Source organism: Staurois parvus, unplaced genomic scaffold (assembly GCF_062004578.1).
Source record: "Staurois parvus isolate SC_StPar_1 unplaced genomic scaffold, SC_StPar_1.0 ptg000796l, whole genome shotgun sequence".
In the NCBI taxonomy this organism is placed as follows: domain Eukaryota; kingdom Metazoa; phylum Chordata; class Amphibia; order Anura; family Ranidae; genus Staurois; species Staurois parvus.
In genome coordinates this window covers 759,867-783,505 of record NW_028318592.1, presented here as the reverse complement: position 1 = coordinate 783,505, position 23,639 = coordinate 759,867, and the positions used below count along the sequence as shown (strand labels likewise).

The following is a 23,639-nucleotide window of genomic DNA, read 5'->3' as shown; positions in this document are numbered from 1 at the left end:
AAAGAGTTCATGGAGTGTGAAGATACGAGTGGTCACCAAGGGTAACATAGATCTCTTTAGCAGCCTGTTGTAAATGTGTACATGTGGTGGATGAGATTCTTGCAGAGAAGAAGGTGTTGTAGACATTCCTTTGGCAGCAATCCATTTCCCATGGTAACGGGAGCAGATCTGCACCGCCAGGGCCCTCATTCTGTACAAAAGTACGGTAAAAGAAGAGTTAAGTAACGTGCACACATGGAGTCCACACTAGTTGCACGGGAGTTACTGAGATTGAGGTAGCGGTGATATACTGGACAGGTAGAGAAGGCAAGGGCTCTGCATGTCCCTCCTAAATGCACACGTGACCATGATGAAGTACAATATCATTGAGAGAGTTTATTAGATATCAGTCGGTTGTTCTATTATAGTTACCACCCGTGTAAGGCAGTGACCCTAACCAAAGTGCCGCAGGTAAACCCACCCTGGGCTCTCATGTGACCCTTGCTTGGCGCCCAATGAGGAGAGGAACATAGAGGACGTGACAAACAACCACCCACCTACCCCCTTCCCAGAGGGAGCTCTAGGCTATGTGAGGCCTTAGGCAAAACTTAGACATGAGGAGCCATTCATGCCCATAAAAGGAAAAAAAGTGATAAAAATGGGTAAGGCAACCATTGGCCGTTCAGGAGTGGGGCTAACAATTTAGGTGTGCTGTAATCCTTAACTCTCACTTCTGTGCTAGGCCGGAGGGGGGGTGTGGAAAAAAAGTCAATTACAGGTTTACATCATCTCACGGCTGACAGAGCAAATACAGTACATACTAACAGCAGTCCGAGACATGAGATACCACCCGCTGCAGTGCTGTGACACTAACCCCTCATCTGTCTTACTGAAAACACTGTCCTCTGGACGGGAAGGGTGACGTGCGTAAAAACGGGGGTAATGTGTTAGGCCAGTATTTCTCAATCTTCGAGGAACCCCTCTCAAAAGTTTGAGATCTCAGGGAACCCCTAAAATAATGTTCACATCTACAGTTCATCTACAGGGCACATTACACAAGATCCTGCATTACACAGGGCACATTACATGGGACAAAGTACAGGGCACATACAGTAGCATGGGACAGGACACATTACATTGGACACAGCAAAGGGCACATTACATGGAACAGAGCAAAGTGCACATTACATGGGACAGGGCACATTACATGGGAAAAAGCACAGGGAACACGGCATGGGACAGGACACATTACATGGGAAAAAGCACAGGGAACACGGCATGGGACAGGACACATTACATGGGAAAAAGCACAAGGCACATTACATGGGACAGAGCACAGGGCACATTACATGAGACAGAGCACAGGGCACACTACAAGGGACAGGAGACATTACATGGACAGTGTACGTTACATGGGACAGGGCACATTACATGGACAGTGTACGTTACATGGGACAGGGCACATTACATGGACAGAGCACAGGGCACACTACAAGGGACAGGGCACATTACATGGACAGTGTACGTTTCATGGGACAGAGCACATTACATGGCACGGGACAAGGAACAGGGCATGGGACAGGGCACATTACATGGACAGAGCACAGGGCACACTACAAGGGACAGGGCACATTACATGGACAGTGTACGTTTCATGGGACAGAGCACATTACATGGGACAGAGCACAGGGCACACTACAAGGGACAGGGCACATTACATGGACAGAGCACAGGGCACACTACAAGGGACAGGGCACATTACATGGCCAGTGTACGTTACATGGGACAGGGCACATTACATGGGACAGAGCACATTACATGGGACAGAGCACAGGGCACACTACAAGGGACAGGGCACATTACATGGACAGTGTACGTTACATGGGACAGAGCACATTACATGGGACAGAGCATATTTTATGGGACAGACTGTTGGGCACACTACTGTACCGGATTCCTTCTTCTGCCCAGCTTCAGAGGCGTCTTTTAACAATCCTTGAGTGACGCCCTGTTCCCCGCTGGCCCCTCCTCCCCTTCAGTCCATGCGAAATGATGTCACATACAAGCACCCAGGATGGACAGGAGGGGAGGAGGGGCCAGCAGGGAACAGTGCGCTACAGCCAATAGTATGCCACCCACTTTCCTACACGTGTGTCCATGAAATCTACCTGTCAGCTGCCCACAACTGACAGGTACATCGCTGCTGAACCCCGGTTGAGAAACACTGCATTAGGCAAATTAGGCGGTCATGAGGCCCCTGTGAGTACAAGGCTTTAGGTGTCTGCCTAATTTCACTAATTAAAGAGCCACCCCTGCGCCTACCCCCCCCCCCTCCCCCCAACACATTAGCAAATTTATTAACTTAATGGTTTTATCACCATTAAGTATTTTTTGCCACATTTGTCCATGAACAAATTCCTTTTGTAACCGTGAAATGGCGCACTTTTGCTTTTTTTTATGTTTAACAAAACATACTTACATGTAGCCTGTGACAGTGATGGGGCTGCCTGGCTGCAGGAACTGCTGACTGTCAGTATTGTTACATTATAGACTCTTCCTGGTGATAATCCGGTAAAATTGACTTGTGTCGTGTTAATCTGTATTGTGTTATTGATGTCTCCTCTTATAGTGACGTTATAATTAGACACTTTTCCTTCTGGTGCCGTCCAGTTCACCACCAGAGAATTCACCGACGTGTAACTGTTCACTGTGGCGCCAACAGCTAGTCCAGTAACTAAAAATGAAAAGAAAATTAATTATTAGAAATTGAAAAAAAAAGAAATAAGGTATGCATACAGATTTTTTTCAAAGGCTGCAGGGGTTCTACAAGGAAGATGGGAGGGCTTTAAGAGTTATTATTAGGTAGAAAACTATGCCAGGCTTTTTAAAGCTAGTCCTGCTGCAGTACTATCTAAACCATTCATAAGAGTTTGGTTTGAACCAGGGGCGGACTGACAACTCATGGGGCCCCTTGGCAATAGGGGAATCATGGGGCCCCTGTGTCCTTGCCCAAACTCAAAAAAGCCTATGAAAAAGGTACCAGGGGCATCTCATGGGGTCCCCTACTGACCCCGGGCTCTCGGCCAGTTTCCAAATGGTCAGCCAGCCCCTGGTTTGAACTAACAGCTAAAATTGCCACCAGGGTCCAGGCTGGGCACACAGAATAATATTTTCCCAGTAAAAGCAGAGCACAAACTGTCAAAAAGAGGGTCAGATTATTCGTTGACTAACCCACCCCTCCTCTCCCCTTATCCATTCACAGAATTGGTTGTATATTGTGGAAAAAGAATACAAGATATTTTGTGAATAGATGAGGGGAGAGAAAAGGAATGGCGAACGACAGGATCCTACTCTGTCATTGTGGCTGCTTTTCATCCTGGCAGTGCTGTCTCTAGTATCCAGCTTTAATGGAGGTATTCTTTTATACACAAACCGGTAGCATTCCACACTTTGAATACTCATATTTAGAAATAACTTATTTAACTTTAACAATTTTTAAATAAAAATACATAACTTATTTAACAATTTTTCTTGCCTGGATGTAAGCTTTAAAGAATAAGTTCACCTCCCTCTGACAGATAGTACGGGGAGAAGTTTCCATGTACTACAGTATCTGTCAAATTTGAAAACAGCGCAGCTGTGCAGGGCTCCGCCCACACAGCTGCATAATTCGCTCACGGACTTCAGTGAATGAAAGAATGAACTGCAAGTCCTGACAGTCTTAGCGGCTGTAGGCTTGTAGTTTTCAATGAAATACCACGGCGCTGTGGAGCTCCGTCGTAGTTCATTGAACCTTCCTATTAGAATATCTGTTTGCTCGTACATCCCATATGGGAAGCAGACATTCTGACAGGTCTGCAGGAGACCTGCATGGCTTCAGTGATCTACTAATCGCTAGTGCAATGCTTTACAGGCTCCTGTAAAAATAATACATGCACATATTTTTTTTATCTGCAAAAAAATGTGCATTTAATATTTGTGTCCAAAAGGTGAACTTTAAAATAAAACAATTCCCAAATAATTTAAAGAGAAGTATGGCCAAAGGAGTGTTCTTGTTACTGGTGGCAATAAATCAGATTTTTTTTCCTTCACACTTCCAAAATGTGAGAATGATGGGAGAATCAGATTGGCTGTTGTAATAAATAAGGACTACATGCAGAACCTCTGATAAAAAAAAGAAAAAACAGAAACTTTGTTGGCAAATGCTTTTATGAGTTACTTCAGTACTTACGGATGCAGAAAGTTGTATTCATGGGGTCTGATTCCATATTGCAGGCAGATATTGTATATAGAGTTGATGTATATGTCTCTCCCGATGTCAGATTTCCTATTGTAGCTGATGCAGTGGTATTATTTATCAGTATAGATGGCGAAGTTGCATTGGTCTGCACCCTGTAGGTGTATGAGCTCTGATACTCATCTGGTTGTGTCCAGTTCAGGGTCACAGAATTGTTAGTTATGTCAACAATCTGCGGTAATTTCACAGGTAGTGGTTCTGTGCAAAAAGGAAAAAGTAAAATTAATAACCAGAGTAAGAATTGTTATATTCAAAGTTTGACGTTGTAGTTACAATGTAATAAGTCACGATCAACAAAAAAAACACAGCTAAAGAGAAGAGTTCTATTTCTTTTAGAATAGCAGTAATATAAGTAAATAAGACTTCGTCCCTTCCCTCCTCTACTCAGAAAATCGTCTTTTACGAATGTTTTTCAAATAGCTAATGTCATATTATAACTTTGAGCCCGGGTTCATGCTGATGCGGTGCGGAATTCTCAGCGTTTTCTGTGAGAATTCCACACCGCATCAGAATCGCACCCCGTTCATGCGAACCAATGCAGTTGTGTATGTTAAGTTAACCTCTTGCCGTCCGCCTGCTGTTTATAAACGGCAGGGCGGTGGCAGTCCAGGGTCGGGTTGCCGTCCATAAACGGCACCCGCCTTTTCTAGCTGTGCGCGCTCCCTGGGAGCGCGCACCACCGCGATCCGGTGCCCGCTGTGTCCTCCGGACACAGTGAAACACCGATCGTCGGACGGGACCTCTGTACGAGGTCCCGATCATGTGATCACTGATTGGCGAATCAGTGATCACATGCAAAGTAGTAAGCAAGATGTCACTTGTGACATCATTGCTTACTATGTGTGAAATCTGTGACTGATCACAGAGGTCACATGGTACAAGGCTATTCACAACAGCCTTGTACCATGTGACAAGCTGTGACCACTCACAGCTCACTCAATAATTCTCAATGACTGCAAGAATGCAGCTAGAGAGAAGGAGAAATTATTGCTTTTACATCCTTTATGGGTGTAAAAGCAATCAGCGTGAAAAAAAAAAAAAAAATCTTCATCACCCTCCACAAGTAGTACAGTGTCACCATGGTGACACTGTACTGCTAGGGTGACAGTATGTAAAAAAAAATAAAAAAAATAAAAAATAATAATATAAAAAAAATAAAATAAAATGTAAAAAAAAATGTTTAAAAATTATAATTTTTGGTTATAAACTAATTTGGATTTTTTTTTTTTTACTAAAAAAATAACGGAATAAATTTTGGCTAAGATTTATGATGAAATATTATTTATTTGCAAAATTTTATTTAAAAAAACACTTTTTAAAAAATTTTTTGAACTTTTTCATTTACATAGTAAAAAAAATAAAAATCCCAGCGGTGAATAAATACCACCAAAATAAAGCTTTATCTGTCTCAAAAAAATGGTAAAAAATTCATATGGGTACAGTATTGCATGACCGCGCAATTGTCATTCAAAGTGTGATAGCGCTGAAAGCTAAAAATTGCCCTGGACAGGAAGGGGTAAAAGTGTCCGGACAGGAAGTGGTTAACAACACCCCGAAATCAGTCTGCATAACGCAGTGCGATGTGCAGAATCGGATCACATAGGTGTGAATACCCATGCGATCCGGTTCTAGTGCGGACCAAAAAAAGGTAAATGACAGAAAGTGGGTGTAGCGCTATGATATAGTAATGCAAAAAGGACATAAAAAACAAAAAAATCAATCATAAAAAGTAATCACAGTAGGTAAAGTGTTAAATGTCCGTTAGTAAAAAGTTCAAGTATAAATAAACTCTCAAAAGGTGAAAAACGGCACCAGTAGGATAACCTGTAGACTTAATAGCTCCATCCAGGAGCCAATAAAGATGGCCGCCGGGCTTCCTCCAGGCTCCGGCGGCAGTAAAATCATGTGCTGTCTGGTTCCTCCTAACTAGGAGCTATTAAGTCTACAGGTTATCCTACTGTCACTACACCACCAGAGGATAAGGAGCCCTGTACTCAAGCTGAGCACCTAAATCCATCCTTAAGGGAACCTCTGGATTCAGCAGATACCTTAACCCTTCTGATTTGATGACTACACCATAGAGGAAAAGTTCACCGGATTATCCTGTCCATCTATTGATACCTTCACGGTTTAGATTATATGAGCATTTTCAATGCGCTTCCGGGGAGTGCGCACTTTTACTATTAACGGATGTCACAAGTCCATCTGCTGCCGTTTTTCACCTTTTGAGAGTTTATTTATACTTGAACTTTTTACTAACGGACATTTAACACTTTACCTGCTGTGATTACTTTTTATGATTGATTTTTATGTTTTTTATGTCCTTTTTGTATTACTATATCATAGTGCTACACTCACTTTCTGTCATTTACCTTTGAGGCTTTTTATTGGTACCTTTGGTGTTTTAGCTGCTGCCAAATTAGGAGCATTCACTATCCTCTTATATTTATATTGTCTGTTGGACCAAAAAAAGGATCCTGCACCTTTTTGGTCTGGATGCTGTGCGATTTGAGTCATACATAATGTATGGCTCAAATCGCACCACACAGAATTTGCACAGGAATGCAGTGCGGTTCCTGTGCGAATCACATGCGATGTGCCGCACCTCATGAGTGTGAATCTAGCATCAGGCAAAAGTCTAGGCAGTTAAAGATTTTCCAATTTTTTACAATTATCCCCATTAACTCCCCTGAATAAAAAATTTTTTTCACTGAGCCAGGGTTCACGCCAATGCGGTGAATGCTGTTAAACCTGTGCATTTCCCGCACCACATTTCAATCGCATCGCGTTCATGCGATCTGGTGTGGATGTCAATGATAACTTAATGACACCCTGAAACAGATCGCAAAACTCAATGCAATTGTCTGAACTCTGTGTTCTCACCCATGCGATGCAATTCAGGTGCGGATTAAAAAAAAGGGTCCTGCACCTTTTTGGTGCGGATGCGATGCGATTTGAGCCATACAAAATGTATGGCTCAAATTGCACTGCACAGACATTTGCATGTAATTCGCATAGGAATGCGGTGTGATTGGTGTGTAAATTACATGCCCTGTCCCCCACTTCATAGTGTGAACCTGGTCTTAAAGCAGAAATAAAACCACCTATCATTTACAGCCAAGGAAACTGCCATCTCAGCCTTTATTTGATCTTCACCTTCCATAGTGCTGCACATGTGACCAGTTATGACTCCAGCCATTTCATGGTTTGCCAGTTGGGTTGAAAGCACAAGCAAATGTGACTGTTACGATTCCAGCGCGTGGGAATTTTTCACTTATGGGGCAGCACAGTGGCTAAATGGTTAGCACTTCCGCCTGGTAGTACTAGGGTCGTTGGTTCTGAATCCCAACCACAGCACCACCTGCCTGGAGTTTGCATGTTCTTCCTGTGCCTGTGTGGGTTTCCTCTGGGTACTCCGGTTTCCTCCCACACTCCAAAGACATGCTGGTAGGTTAATTGGTTCCTGTCTAAACTGGCCATAGTATGTGCATGTATGAATGTGAGTTAGGGACCTTAGATTGTACATCCCTTGAGGATTAGAGGATTAGGGACTGATGTGAATGTACTATATATATATATATATATATATATATATATATATATACACACATACACACATGTAAAGTGCTGCATAAATTGACGGTGCTATATAAGTACCTATAATAAATAAACTTATGACATACTACCCCTTCTAGAGCCAGGGAAGTCATCATTGGCTGTTTTCTGGTCTATAAGGTGCAGGTGGGAGGGACCTGCAGGGTGCGGTAATGTAAATTCAGTCCATGTTGATAGGTATGCTGTGACTGCTAATGCTGTATTCCAAGAGGTGTTTCAGGAGGATACTATTGCCCAAATGCACAGCAGTCTTTGAAGCTTGCCTGGATAACAAGAGATGCATTACAAGGTGCAATTCACTATTTAATCCAGCACATGGAGGAGGCATGCACCTACCAAGAGTCTATATCGCCATAACAGACTGTCTTTAGAGTGGACAAGGAATCAATGTCTTCCTAGAGGCTTAGTGCATACCAACTTGTGTAATAGGGGAACACCTCCAAGGGTTCTTAGTCCTTCACCTGTGCTCTGGAAGTAAAAGATGGTCTTGCATGCCATTTTCAAAGATGGATGTTGTCCAGTGCTACTTAGATGCTTGCCAAACACCTCATGGATGCTGCACAATCAGCCTCTGAAGTCGGCTAGAAAACCAACATTTTTGGGTTTTTAATCATCTGGGTTCTCTCAGATCTTACTGGTTCCTTCATGGCTCTACTCTCCTGAAATGTTGTGGATGCCAGTAAAATGAACTGGTGAGTGCTGTGGAGGACCCAGGGGATCAACTTCACTTCAGGGGATGTTTTCGCAGCAGTTCAGACAATATATCTTTACCTGGTAACCTTCACCTCTTGAGCAAATGAGGGGGTTTGAGAATCTTGACTCTCACCAGACTTTTTCAAAATACTGACAGGCCCTCATTAAGTTTCAAACACATGCAGGACAACTGACCTGTAACAATTTTTTATCCTAGACTTTAAGAAGAGCAAAAACTTACTTGTACAGTTGGATCCATTTACAGCCGTGCTCTGATACCCCCAGGGTATGACTGTCACCACAGAGATGGTGTAATTGGTCCCCGATATTAGGTTTTGAAGGGTGACATTTGTCGTGTTGCTTGTCACAGTTCCAGCAATGATTGAAGGAGAAGAAGTATTCCAGTAAGTTATATTATATGACTTCACCACTCCGGTCATATTTACTGGATCTCCCCAAGATAAGGCGACATTCTTAGTTCCTATCATAGTAAAGGTTATGCTGCCCGGTGGGGTGGGATCTGTGTGGAAATATAACAATGTAAGAAACAAAGAAATCATGGAGATGGAAGAAGAATCATCAGCTTTAAAACAAATAACAGAGGTTCTTACAATGGTCACCTGTCAAATTGTTCAAATCTTAAAAAAAAAAATTGTCCCAACCACCTGTCAATTTTTGCTGTACAGTGTGGCCTTCGTTTACATCTGGGGAAAATATAAAGGGTATGTGAAATAAAAAAAATCGCATGCCGAACACCGTTATTAAATGATAGGTTCACCACTTTTGGAACATATTACACCTGTATTTAGGGTGTGTCTTGTAATATGTTCCAGCAGCGCACCCTTGCCCCCCCCCCTTTCCTGTGACAGGAGGCTGGGGTTCTTCTCCCCTGTAGCCACTCATTCACAAGGATCTGTGAATGCATAAATGGCAGATGACTTGTAGTTCTTAATAAAGAGCACCCTTGCACTTCATTCATTCTTCCTCCAGCTTTTAAACTGACAGCCTGTAGAGAGGTACAGTCATGGCCGAAATTGTTGGCACCCTTGATATTTTTCCTGAAAATCAAGTATTTCACACAAAAAAGGTATTGCATTAACACATGTTTTGCTATACACATGTTTATTCCCTTTGTATGTATTGGAACAAATATAAAACAGAGGCAGAAAAGCAAATATGACATAATGTCACACAAAACCCCAAAAATGGGCTGGACAAAAGTATTGGCACCCTTAACTTAATATTTGGTTGCACACCCTTTGGAAAACATAACTGAAATCAGTCGCTTCCTATAACCATCAATAAGCTTCTGACACCTCTCACCCGGAATTTTGGACCACTCTTCCTTTGCAAACAGCTCCAGGTCTCTCTTATTGGAAGGACACCTTTTCCCAACAGCAATTTTAAGATCTCTCCACAGGTGTTCAATGGGATTTAGATCTGGGCTCATTGCTGGCCACTTCAGAACTCTCCAGCGCTTCTTTGCCATCCATTTCTGAGTGCTTTTTGACGTATGTTTGGGGTCATTGTCCTGCTGGAAGACCCAGGATCTTGGACGCAAACCCAGCTTTCTGACACTGGGCCCTACAGTGCGACCCAAAATCCTTTGGTAATCCTCAGATTTCATGATGCCTTGCACACAGTCAAGGCACCCAGTGCCAGAGGCAGCAAAACAACCCCAAAACATCATTGAACCTCCACCATATTTTACCGTAGGTACTGTGTTTTGTTCTTTGTAGGCCTCATTCCGTTTTCGGTAAACAGTAGAATGATGTGCTTTACCGAAAAGCTCTATCTTGGTCTCATCTGTCCACAAGACGTTTTCCCAGAAGGCTTTTGGCTTACTCAAGTACATTTTGGCAAACTGTAGTCTTGCTTTTTTATGTCTCTGTGTCAGCAGTGGGGTCCTCCTGGGTCTCCTGCCATAGCGTTTCATTTCATTTAAATGTCGACGGATAGTTCGCGCTGACACTGATGCTCCCTGAGCCTGCAGGACAGCTTGAATGTCTTTGGAACATGTTTGGGGCTGCTTATCCACCATCCGGACTATTCTGCGTTGCAATCTTTCATCAATTTTCCTCATCCGTCCACGACCAGGGAGATTAGCTACAGTGCCATGGGTTGCAAACTTCTTGATAATGTTGCGCACTGTGGACAAAGGCAAATCTAGTTCTCTGGAGATGGACTTGTAACCTTGAGATTGTTGATATTTTGCCACAATTTTGGTTCTCAGGTCCTCAGACAGTTCTCGTCTCCTCTTTCTGTTGTCCATGCTTAGTGTGGCACAGACAGACACACAATGCAAAGGTTAAGTGAACGTCTCTCCTTTTTATCTGCTTTCAGGTGTGATTTCTATATTGCCCACACCTGTTACTTGCCCCAGGTGAGTTTACAGGAGCATCACATGCTTGTAACATTCTTATTTATCCGCAGTTGTGAAAGGGTGCCAATACTTTTGTCCAGCCCATTTTTGGAGGTTTGTGTGACATTATGTCGAATTTGCTTTCTTTCCTCCCTTTTTTTGTTTTGTCCCAATACACACAAAGGGAATAAACATGTGTATAGCAAAACATGTGTTAATGCAATACGTTTCGTGAGAAATACATGATTTCCTGGAGAAATATCAAGGGTGCCAACAATTTCGGCCATGACTGTATGAGCAAGAAAGCTGGAGGGAGAGTGTGCAGGACCCTAGCATTGCACTTGTGATCCACTTATCATGGGTGCAATGCTTTTATTGCAATTTTTATTTTCTGCAAATATATGTGCATTTATTGTTTTTTCCTTTAAACTAATGGCTTTATCAGCATTCAATAATTTTGGTACACTTGTCTTTGAACAAACTTTTTTTGTAACAATCAGTGAAATTACACACTTTTGCTTTTTTTTTTTAACTTTGACAGAACATTGAAGTCACATGACATTGATCGTACTTACATGTAGCCTGTGACAGCGATGGGGCTGCCTGGCTGCAGGAACTGCTGACTGTCAGTATTGTTACATTATAGACTCTTCCTGGTGATAATCCGGTAACATTGACTTGTGTCGTGTTACTCTGTATTGTGTTATTGATGTCTCCTCTTATAGTGACGTTATAATTAGACACTTTTCCTGCTGGTGCCGTCCAGTTCACCACCAGAGAATTCACCGACGTGTAACTGTTCACCGTGGCGCCAACAGCTTGTCCGGGAACTAACAGGAAAAAAAAATTATTTATTAGAAAAAGAAAAAAAGGATATACATAGATTTTTTTTCCAAGGGTGCAGAGGTTCTACAAGGAAGATGGGGGGGCATAGGAGTGATTAGGTTGAAAACTGTGCCATACGGTTCTAGAGATCCTCTATTTGCCGCTGTATATCTACACCATTCAGAGGAGTTTAGTTTGTACTAATAGCTAAAATTGCCACCAGATGTGGTGTAATCTGCCTGGGGAAAGTAGGGAAAAATAGAGCCCTCCTCTAAGGAGGATCCAGACTGGGCAGAAAGCTATCTCAGAATAGTCCATACCCAGTAAAAGCATGGCAAATACTCTTTCAAAAAGAAGGTCAGAGTCCACTGTGAATGGACAAGGGGAGATCCTGTCATTTACAGAACCCCTTGCATTATGTGGGAAAAAATATAAAAGATGTTTTCTAAATGGATGAGGGGAGAGGAAAGGGAGGGTGAATGATAGGATCCTATACTGTCCCTTCATGATGCTGAAAGATGGAGCCAAGTGCACCTGCCGCCTCCCTAGCCGGGCGCTACAGTCTGACAATCACTGCTCCCTGCTCTGAGCAGACAAAGAGTGATCAGAAGTCATGTGATCACTCAGTTCCCAGTTTTAGGTGGTCTTAAAGCAGATGTGGCACAGTTGCAGCATAGAGGTGAGTATGGATGTTTATTTTTTAAGACCATACTTCACATTTCACTTGTGAAAATGTTGTATATACTGTGTGTGTAATATATATATATATATATATATATATATATAATTATATATATATATATATATACACACACACACACACTATATTGCCACAAGTATTGGTCGGCCGGCCTTTCCACACACATGAACTTTAATGGCCCCCCAGTCTTAGTCCGTAGGGTTCAATATTGAGTTGGCCCCGCCCTTTGCAGCTATAACAGCTTCAACTCTTCTGGGAGGGCCGTCCACAAGGTTTAGGAGGATGTCTATGGGAAGGTTGGACCATTCTTCCAGAAGCACATTTGTGATGTCAGCCAAACATGTCGAAGGAGAAGGCCTGGCTCACAGTCTCTACTCTAATTCATCCCACAGGTGTTCTATGGGGTTGAGGTCAGGACTCTGTGCAGGACAGTCAAGTTCCTCCACCCCAAACTGGCTCCTCCATGTCTTTATGGACCTTGCTTTGTGCACTGGTGTGCAGTCATGTTGGAATAGGAAGGGGTCATCCCCAAACTCTTCCCACAAAGTTGGGAGCATGAAATTGTCCAAAATGTCTTGGTATACTGACACCGTAAGAGTTCCCTTCACTGGAATTCCCCTGAAAAATAGCCCCACACCATAATCCCCCCTCCACCAAACTTTACACTTGGGACAATGCAGTCAAGCAAGTACCGTTCTACTGGCAAGCACCAAACCCAGACACGTCCATCGGATTGCCAGACAGAGAAGCATGATTGGTCACTCCAGAGAACACATCTCCACTGCTCTAGAGTCTAGTGGCGGCGTGCTTTACACCACAGCATCCAACGCTTTGCATTTCACTTGGTGATGTAAGGCTTGGATGCAGCTGCTCGGCCATGGAAACCCATTCCATGAAGCTCTCTACACACTATTGTTGTGCTAATCTGAAGGCCACACCAAGTTTGGAGGTCTTTAGCTATTGACTCCGCAGACAGTTGGTGACTTCTACGCACTGTGCGCTTCAGCATGCGCTGACCCCGCTCTTGTCATTTTACTCGCTCCACTGGGCTGAGTTGCTGTTGTTCCCAGTTGCTTCCACTTTGTTATAATATTACTAGCAGTTGACCGAGGAATATTTTGTGGCAAAATAATTATTTTTTGTGACAGTGCTAGACCCTGCCACTATAAAAGAATATAGACAGAAAGAAGACACACAGCATTCTCAAAAGGTACAGCTTGAGGGGCTCCGGAGTATTGTGTCTGAGAGGCGAAGACTTGGTTTTCATTTTTCTCTGGGTTTTATAATCCCAGATCAGGGTCTGGAGCAGGGGCTGACTGACAACTCATGGGGCCCCCGGGCAATAGGGGATCATGGGGCCCGTGTCCTTGCCCAAACTCAAAAAAGCCTATGAAAAAGGTACCAGGGGCATCTCATGGGGCCCCCTACTGACCCCGGGCCCTTGGGCAGAGCCCGAGTTTCCAAATGGTCAGTCCGCCCCTGGTCTGGAGTTCAAAGGCTTTAAAGAGTCTTGGGTGGGATGAAGCCTTCAATTCCATGTACAGCTCTTACTGGAGTGCAGCAGGCTGTGTTAGTGTGCAGGTGTGCACACTTGTTATAAGCAAGACAGGGCCAAAGCTCAGTGCGCCATCCACGAGACAGATGTACTCCCAATAGGAAAGGTACTCTACTCAGGAGTCAGCACTCCATGTTGGAGGAGAGTTTCTCTACCCACAGAACTGAGAGAGTCAGGACAGCTAAGCACGTATGGGGAACTGGGAGAGATGAGGCAACTAAGTGAGTCCAGAAGACTGCAAAAATCTGGGGGTCTCAGAGGAATGAGAACTCAGGGTGCCAGGAGATCCCCTATTGAAAATCCGAGGAGTGAACCCATACAGCTGTTTGTATGTGCTGTAACTACAGGCTGGGTGAGCCAGGAGAGCTGGGTGAGACCGTCTGAGAAATCAGTGACAGAGATCAGCAGTGCTGATGAAGAGAGAGCCAGGTGGTTGGGTATCTTTCTCTTACCTGTGTTGAATGTGACAATCTCCTGCATGGGCAACTGTTCTGTAATTCTGTGGACTTTTCAATGAAAGTGGGCTGGCAAGCCTTGAAACCACAGTCCGGACTGGCATGGATTCACTACAAATGCTTCTACCATTGAGCTGATTTCCCTAACATCACAATATATATTGTGTGTGTGTGTGTGTATATATATATATATATATATACACACACATATACACACATACATACATACATACATACATATACACACAGACAGTATACACAATATATACTGTGTACATATACCCACACTGTTTTTAAAAAAAACTTGTTAGCATTTAATCAATCTGTCTGAAACAAGGACTGTACTTGCCACTGGTGACAACAAATCAGAATTTCACTTTCACAGTACCAGAATTAGAGAATGATGGGGAGAACTGCATTGCCTGTAGTGAATAACAGGGACTACCTGCAGAAACTTTGACAAACAAGGACCAGTGTGTTTGCTGGCAAGGGCTTTTATGGTTATTTCTCCTGTTTGGCAGTACTTACGGGTGCAGTCAGTTACAGATGTGGGGTCTGATTGTATGTTACAGGCAGATATTGTATATACAGTGAATGTATACGTCTCTCCCGCTGTCAGATTTTCTATTGTAGCTGATGCACTGCTCACTGTTGTAGTATTTATCAGTGTAGACGATGAATTTACATTGGTCTGCACCCTGTAGGTGTATGAACTCTGATACTCAGTTGGCTGTGTCCAGTTCAGGGACATAGAATTGGTAGTTTTGGCAGCAATCTGCGGTGATGTCACAGATATCGGTTCTGTGGATAAAGGAAAAAGTCATAATAATCAGAGTAAGAACAGTTACATTCAAAGTGTGATATAGAAATTACAATGTAATAAATCACAATCAACAGAAAAACACAGCCAAAGAGAAAAGCTCTATATCTTTACTAAGAGCAGTAACATACAGGTGAAACTCGAAAAATTAGAATATCGTGCAAAAGTTCATTTATTTCAGTAATGCAACTTAAAAAGTGAAACTAATATATGAGATAGACTCATTACATGCAAAGCAAGATAGTTCAAGCCGTGATTTGTCATCATTGTGATGATTATGGTTTACAGCTCATGAAAACCCCAAATTCACAATCTCAGAAAATGAGAATATTCCATGCAATCAATAAATCAAGGATTGTACATAGAACAATATCGGACCTCTGAAAAGTAGAAGCTGCATATGTACTCAGTACTTGGTTTGGGCCCCCTTTGCAGCAATTACTGCCTCAATGCGGCGTGGCATGGAAGCTATCAGCCTGTGGCACTGCTGAGGTGTTATGGAAGACCAGGATGCTTCAATAGCGGCCTTCAGCTCTTCTGCATTGTTCAGTCTCATGTCTCTCATCTTTCTCTTGGCAATGCCCCATAGATTCTCTATGGGTTTCAGGTCAGGCGAGTTTGCTGGCCAATCAAGCACAGTAATCCCACGGTCATTGAACCAGGTTTTGGTGCTTTTGGCAGTGTGGACAGGTGCCAAGTCCTGCTGGAAAATGAAGCCGGCATCCCCATAAAGCTCATCTGTGGAAGGAAGCATGAAGTGCTCCACAATCACCTGGTAGACGGCTGCGTTGACCCTGGACTTAATGAAGCACAGTGGACCAAACACCAGCAGATGACATGGCTCCCCAAATCAACACAGACTGTGGAAATGTCACACTGGACTTCAAGCATCTTGCAGTGTGTGCCTCTCCATTCTTCCTCCATACTCGGGGTCATTGTGCCTCTCCATTCTTCCTCCATACTCGGGGTCCTTGGGCCTCTCCATTCTTCCTCCATACTCTGGGTCATTGGTTTCCAAATGAGATGCAAAAGTTGCTCTCATCAGAAAAGAGGACTTTGGACCACTGAGCAACAGACCAGGTCTGTTTTTCTTTAGCCCAGGTAAGACGCTTCTGACGTTGCTTGTTGTTCAGGAGCGGCTTGACAAGAGGAATACGACATTTGAAGCCCATGACCAGGATCCGTCTGTGTGTGGTGGTTCTTGATGCACTGACTCCAGCCTCAGTCCACTCCTTGTGAAAGTCCCCAACACTTTTGAATGGCCTTTTCCTGAGAATCCTCTCCAGGCTGCGGTCATCCCTGCTGCTTGTGCACCTTTTTCTTCCACACTTTTCCCTTCCACATAACTTTCTATTAATGTGCTTTGATACAGCACTTTGGTGATATCCAACTTCTTTTGCAATTACCTTTTGAGGCTTTCCCTCCTTATGGAGGGTGTCAATGATGGTTTTCTGCACAACTGTCAGGTCAGCAGTCTTTCCCATGATTGTGATTCCTACTGAACCAGACTGAGAGACCATTAAAAGGCTGAGGAACCCTTTGCAGGTGTTATGGCTTAATTAGCTGATTAGAGTGGGACACTTTGAGCCGAGAATATCGCACCTTTTCACAATATTCTCATTTTCTGAGATTGTGGATTTGGGGTTTTCATAAGCTGTAAGCCATAATCATCACAATTATGACAAATCACGGCTTGAACTATCTTGCTTTGCATGTAATGAGTCTATCTCCTATATATTGGTTTCACCTTTTAAGTTGCATTACTGAAATAAATTAACTTTTGCACGATATTCTAATTTTTCAAGTTTCACCTGTATATGTATATAAGAAAACCTCTTCTTGTCGTCATCCCTTCCCTTCAAAATCAGAAGTGTGTATGATTGTGTTTTAAATCTAACATCATAGTGTAACTTTGAAGTTAAAGTTTAGGCAGCTAAAGTTGTTACAACATTTTTATAATTCTCCCCATTAACTCTGCAAGCAATTCTCTGAGAAAACCTTACATTTAATATTTTTCACTTAGGAGGCTCTTTTAGAGCCAGTGATGTCATCATTGGCTGTTTCCTGGTCTATAAGGTGCAGGTGGGAGGGGCTCTCAGGGTGCGGTAGGGTGTCTTCCTGTGTATGCCACAGCACTCTGCTATGTACGTATCTAGACAGCTGTGTGTGATATGGGCTGTCTTTGGGGCGGGGCAATGTAAATTTATTCCATGTTGATGTGCATGCTCTGATCGCAAGTGCTGTAGCCCAATGGACTTCAAAAAGGTGTGTCAAGGGGATACCACTGCCCAAATACAGAGCAGTCTTTGAAGCTTTCCTGGCTGTCAAGAGATGCATTACAGTGTGCAATTCACTATTTAATCCAGCTCATTGAGGAGGCGTGCACCTACCAAGACCATACATCATTACCGCCATAACAGTACTGGCTTTAGAATAGATAAGGAACCAGTCTCCTCCCAAGGCTTAGTGCAAAGCAATCTGTGTAATGGGGAAAGCTCTGAGTGTTCTTTGTCCTCCACCTGTGCTCTGGAAGTGAAGGAAGATCTGGCATGTCATATTCAAAGATGGGTGACTTTCAGTGCTAGCTAGATGCTTGCTGTTTAAAATGAAAGTGCATCGTCTGTGTAGTTGTAGTTATACTCCCATAATTACTATTACATTGAAGATGCATTAGCATTCTGAGGAAACCTTTAGCGATCATAGAAAGTCATAGGTCTTTAAATATGACCTGTAAGGTCAACTTCCCCTTCCAAAGCAGAGGTGGAGGGTCAAGAAATTTTGGAAGTTTACCCCAGAATACAAGTTGGAAAATACCAAACTGATGTAAAATCATCCTCTGACATCTACGGAAAACCAAAACTTCTGGTAATGTTAAGCCACTGAGTTCTCTCAGCTCTCACTGATTCCTCCATGGCTCTAATCTCTCCTGAAACGACATGGAGGTCAGCAGGATCAACCGGTGGGCCCTATGGGGGTCCCAGAAGATCAACTTCAACTTCACTTCAGGGGATGATTTCCCAGACAGATATATCTTTGCCTGGTAATCTTTTGCCTCTTGAGCAAATGAGGTGGTTTGAGAATCTGGATTCTCAGACTTTTTTAAAATATTGATAGGCCCTCTTTTATTTTCAGACTCGTGCAGGACATATGACCTGTAACAATTTTTAATCGTAGACTTTAAGAGGAGCAAAAACGTACTTGTGCAGACCGATCCAATTACAGCCGTGCTCTGATACCCCCAGGGTATGACTGTCACCACAGAGATAGTGTAATCGGTCCCCGATATTAAGTTTTGAAGGGTGACATTTGTTGTGTTGCTTGTCACAGTTCCAGCAATGATTGAAGAAGAAGAAGTATTCCAATAAGTTATATTATATGACTTCACCACTCCGGACATATTTACTGGATCTCCCCAAGATAAGGTGACATTCTTAGTTCCTATCATAGTAAAGGCTATGCTGCCTGGTGGGGTGGGATCTGTCAGGGAATATAACAATGTAAGAAACAAAGAAATCAATGAAATGGAAGAAGATTCATCTACTTTAAAAGGAACAAAATAACAGGGGTGCTTACAATGGTAATCTTCCATTCAAATTGTTCAAATCTTAAAATAACAACAACTTTGTCCCAACCCATCAGGTTTTACTATACAGTGGGGTCTGCATTTATATGTGGGAAAAATATAAATAAAAGATATGTGAAATTAAAAAAAACGTATTAAATGTGTTAAAGTATAGGTTCACCACCTGTGGAATATATTACGTTACAACCATATTTAGGGTGTGTCTTGTAACATGTTCCAGCAGTGCCCCCCCCACACCTTTCCTATGACAGGAGGAGGGGGTCCTTCTCCAATGTAGTACTTAATAGAGAACACCCTTGCAGTTCATTCATTCTTCCTCCAGCTTATTTAAACTGACAGCCTGAAGAGAGGTATTCGCAAGAAAGCTGGAGGGAGACTGTGCAGGACTCTAGCATTGCACTTGCGATCCACTTATCATGGTTGCAATGCTCTGTAGGCTCCTGCAGGGAAAAATAACAAACGCAATATTTATTTTCTGCAAAAATATGTGTATTTCTTACTTTTCTCTGAAAGGTGAACATATCCTTTAAACTAATGACTTTATCAGCATTCAATACTTTTGGTACACTTGTCCTTGAACAAACTTTTCTTATAACAATCAGTGAAATTACACACTTTTGCTTCTTTTTTTTTTTAAACTTTGACAGAACATTGAAGTCACATGACGTTGATCATACTTACATGTAGCCTGGGACAGCGATGGGGCCGCCTGGCTGCAGGAACTGCTGACCGTCAGTATTGTTACATTATAGACTCTTCCTGGTGATAATCCGGTAACATTGACTTGTGTCGTGTTAGTCTGTATTGTGTTATTGATGTCTCCTCTTATAGTGACGGTATAATTAGACACTTTTCCTGCTGGTGCCGTCCAGTTCACCACCAGAGAATTCACCGACATGTAACTGTTCACCGTGGCGCCAACAGCTTGTCCGGGGACTAACAGAAAAAAAAATTAATTTATTAGAAAAAGAAAAAAAGGATATACGTAGATTTTTTTTCCAAGGATGCAGAGGTTCTACAAGGAAAATGGGGGGCCATTAGAGTGATTAGGTTGAAAACTGTGCCATACGGTTCTAGAGATCCTCTATCTGCCGCTGTATATCTACACCATTCAGATAAGTTTAGTTTGTACTAACAGCTAAAATTGCCACCAGATGTGGTGTAATCTGCCTGGGGAAAGTAGGGAAAAATAAAGCCCCCCTCTAAGGAGGATCCAGACTGGGCAGAAAGCTATCTCAGAATAGTCCATACCCAGTAAAATCATGGCAAATACTCTTTCAAAAAGAAGGTCAGAGTCCACTGTGAATGGACAAGGGGAGATCCTGTCATTTACCTACCCCTCATCTCGCCTGATCCATTTACAGAACGCCTTGCATTAAAAGATGTTTTCTGAATGGATGAGGGGAGAGGAAAGGGAGGGTAAATGACAGGATCCTATACTGTCCCTTCATGATGCTAAAAGATGGAGCCAGGTGCACCTGCCGCCTCCCCAGCCGGGCGCTCTAGTCTGACAATCACTGCTCCCTGCTCTGAGCAGACAGAGAGTGATCAGAGGTCATGTGATCACTCAGTTCCCAGTTTTAGGTGGTCTTAAAGCAGATGTGGCACAGTTGCAGCATAGAGGTGAGTATGGATATTTTTTTAAGCCCATACTTCACATTTCACTTGTGAAAATTTTGTATATACTGTATGTGTGGGTGTATATATGTATATATATATATATATATATATATATATACACACACACATATATACACACACATACATATACATACACACACACACACACACACTATATTGCCAAAAGTATTGGTCGCCTGCCTTTCCACGCACATGAACTATAATGGCCTCCCAGTCTTAGTCCGTAGGGTTCAATATTGAGTTGGCCCCGCCCTTTGCAGCTATAACAGCTTCAACTCTTCTGGGAAGGCCGTCCACAAGGTTTAGGAGGGTGTCTATGGGAAGGTTGGACCATTCTTCCAGAAGCGCATTTGTGATGTCAGCCACACATGTCGGAAGAGAAGGCCTGGCTCGCAGTCTCCGCTCTAATTCATCCCAAAGGTGTTCTATGGGGTTGAGGTCAGGACTCTGTGCAGGCCAGTCAAGTTCCTCCACCCCAAACTGGCTCCTCCATGTCTTTATGGACCTTGCTTTGTGCACTGGTGTACAGTCATGTTGGAACAAGAAGGGGCCATCCCCAAACTCTTCCCACAAAGTTGGGAGCGTGAAATTGTCCAAAATGTCTTGGTATACTGACACCGTAAAGTTCCCTTCACTGGAACTCCCCTTAAAAATAGCCCCACACCATAATCCCCCCCTCCACCAAACTTTACACTTGGCACAATGCATCAAGCAAGAACTGTTCTCTTGACAACCACCAAACCCAGACACCTCCATCGGATTGCCAGACAGAGAAGCGTGATTGGTCACTCCAGAGAACACGTCTCCACTTCTCTAAAGTCCAGTGGTGCCGTGCTTTACACCACTGCATCTGACGCTTTGTATTGCACTTGGTGATGTAAGGCTTGGATGCAGCTGCTCGGCCATGGAAACCCATTCCATAAAGCTCTCTACACACTATTGTTGTGCTAATCTGAAGGCCACATGAAGTTTGGCGATCTTTAACTACTGACTCCGCAGACAGTTGGCGACTTCTGCGCACTGTGCGCTTCAGCATGCGCTGACCCCGCTCTGTCATTTTACGTGGCCTGCTGAGTTGCTGTTGTTCCCAGTTGCTTCCACTTTGTTATAGTACCACTAGCAGTTGACCGTGGAATATTTTGTTGGCAACGAAATGTGGAATATTAAGTGGCAAAAAAATGTTTTTCTTTTTTTGTGACAGTTCTAGACCCTGCCACTATAAGAGTATAGACAGAAAGAAGACACACAGCATTCTCAAAAGGTACAGCTTGAGGGGCTCCGGAGTGTTGTGTCTGAGAGGGGAAGACTTGGTTTTCATTTTTCTCTGGTTTTTGTAATCACAGATCAGGGTCTGGACTTCAAAGGCTTTAAAGTGTCTTGGGTGGGATGAAGCCTTCAATTCCATGTACAGCTCTTACTGGAGTGCAGCAGGCTGTGTTAGTGTGCAGGTGTGCACACTTGTTATAAGCTAGGCAGGGTCAAAGTTCAGTGCTCCATCCTCGAGACAGATGTACTCCCATTAGGAAAGGTACTCTACTCAGGAGTCAGCACTCCATGTTGGAGGAGAGTTTCCGTACCCACAGGACTGAGAGAGTCAGGAGAGCTAAGCAAGTATGGGGAACTGGGAGAGATGAGGCAACTAGGTGAGTCCAGGCGACTGCAAAAATCTGGGGGTCTCAGAGGAATGAGAACTCAGGGTGCCAGGAGATCCCCTATTGAAAATCCGAGGAGTGAACCCATACAGCTGTTTGTATGTGCTGTAACTACAGGCTGGGTGAGCCAGGAGAGCTGGGTGAGACCATCTGAGGAATCAGTGACAGAGATCAGCAGTGCTGATGAAGAGAGAGCCAGGTGGTTGAGTATCTTTCTGTTACCTGCGTTGATTGTGACAATCCCCAGCATGGGCAACTGTTCTGTAATTCTGTGGACTTTTCAATAAAATTGGGCTGGCAAGCCTTGAAACCACAGTCCGGACTGGCATGGATTCACTACAAATGCTTCTAGCATTGAGCTGAATTCCCTAACATCACAATATATACTATGCGTGTGTGTGTATATATACATATATATACACACACAGTATACACATACACACACTGTTTTTAAAAAAAACTTGTTAGCATTTAATCAATCTGTCTGAAACAAGGACTGTACTTGCCACTGGTGACAACAAATCAGAATTTCACTTTCACAGTACCAGAATTAGAGAATGATGGGGAGAACTGGATTGCCTGTAATGAATAACAGGGACTACCTGCAGAAACTTTGACAAACAAGGACCGGTGGGTTTGCTGTCAAGGGCTTTTATGGTTGTTTCTCCTGTTTGGCAGTACTTACGGGTGCAGTCAGTTATAGATGTGGGGTCTGATTGTATGTTGCAGGCAGATATTGTATATACAGTGAATGTATACGTCTCTCCCGCTGTCAGATTTCCTATTGTAGCTGATGGACTGCTCACTGTTGTAGTATTTATCAGTGTAGATGGTGAGGTTACATTGGTCTGCACCCTGTAGGTGTATGAGCTCTGATACTCAGTTGGTTGTGTCCAGTTCAGGGACATAGAATTGGTAGTTTTGGCAGCAATCTGCGGTGATGTCACAGATATCGGTTCTGTGGATAAAGGAAAAAGTCATAATAATAACCAGAGTAAGAACAGTTACATTCAAAGTGTGATATAGAAATTACAATGTAATAAATCACAATCAACAGAAAAACACAGCCAAAGAGAAAAGCTCCATATCTTTACTAAGAGCAGTAATATATATGTATATAAGAAGATCTCTTCTTGTCCTCATCCCTTCCCTTCAAAATCAGAAAATCTTAGTGTATGATTGTGTTTTAAGTCTAACATCATAATGTAACTTTGAAGTTAAAGTTTAGGCAGCTAAAGTTTTTACAACATTTTTATAATTCTCCTCGTTAACTCTGCAAGCAATTCTCTGAGAAAAATTTACATTTAGGATTTCTCACTTAGGAGATACCGCCTCTTTTGGAGCCAGTGATGTCATCATTGGCTGTTTCCTGGCCTATAAGGTGCAGGTGGGAGGGGCTCTCAGGGTGTGGTAGGGTGTCTTCCTGTGTATGCCACAGCACTCTGCCATGTACGTATCTAGA

At 43.1% G+C, this 23,639-nt stretch overlaps 1 protein-coding gene across 1 annotated transcript in view; it reads right to left on the bottom strand.

Moving 5' to 3' along the window:
* Positions 1-23,639, bottom strand: part of LOC149444247 (receptor-type tyrosine-protein phosphatase beta-like) — a 162,798-nt gene that overhangs the window by 85,537 nt on the left and 53,622 nt on the right. Inside the window, exons 11-18 of the mRNA XM_089654758.1 lie at positions 22,863-23,135; positions 19,566-19,820; positions 18,500-18,778; positions 15,010-15,282; positions 11,522-11,776; positions 8,826-9,104; positions 4,211-4,474; positions 2,459-2,713 (exon numbers count right to left, since the gene is read on the bottom strand). Coding sequence (XP_089510884.1) covers positions 2,459-2,713; positions 4,211-4,474; positions 8,826-9,104; positions 11,522-11,776; positions 15,010-15,282; positions 18,500-18,778; positions 19,566-19,820; positions 22,863-23,135 — 2,133 coding nt within the window. The remainder of the gene's footprint in view (positions 1-2,458; positions 2,714-4,210; positions 4,475-8,825; positions 9,105-11,521; positions 11,777-15,009; positions 15,283-18,499; positions 18,779-19,565; positions 19,821-22,862; positions 23,136-23,639) is intronic.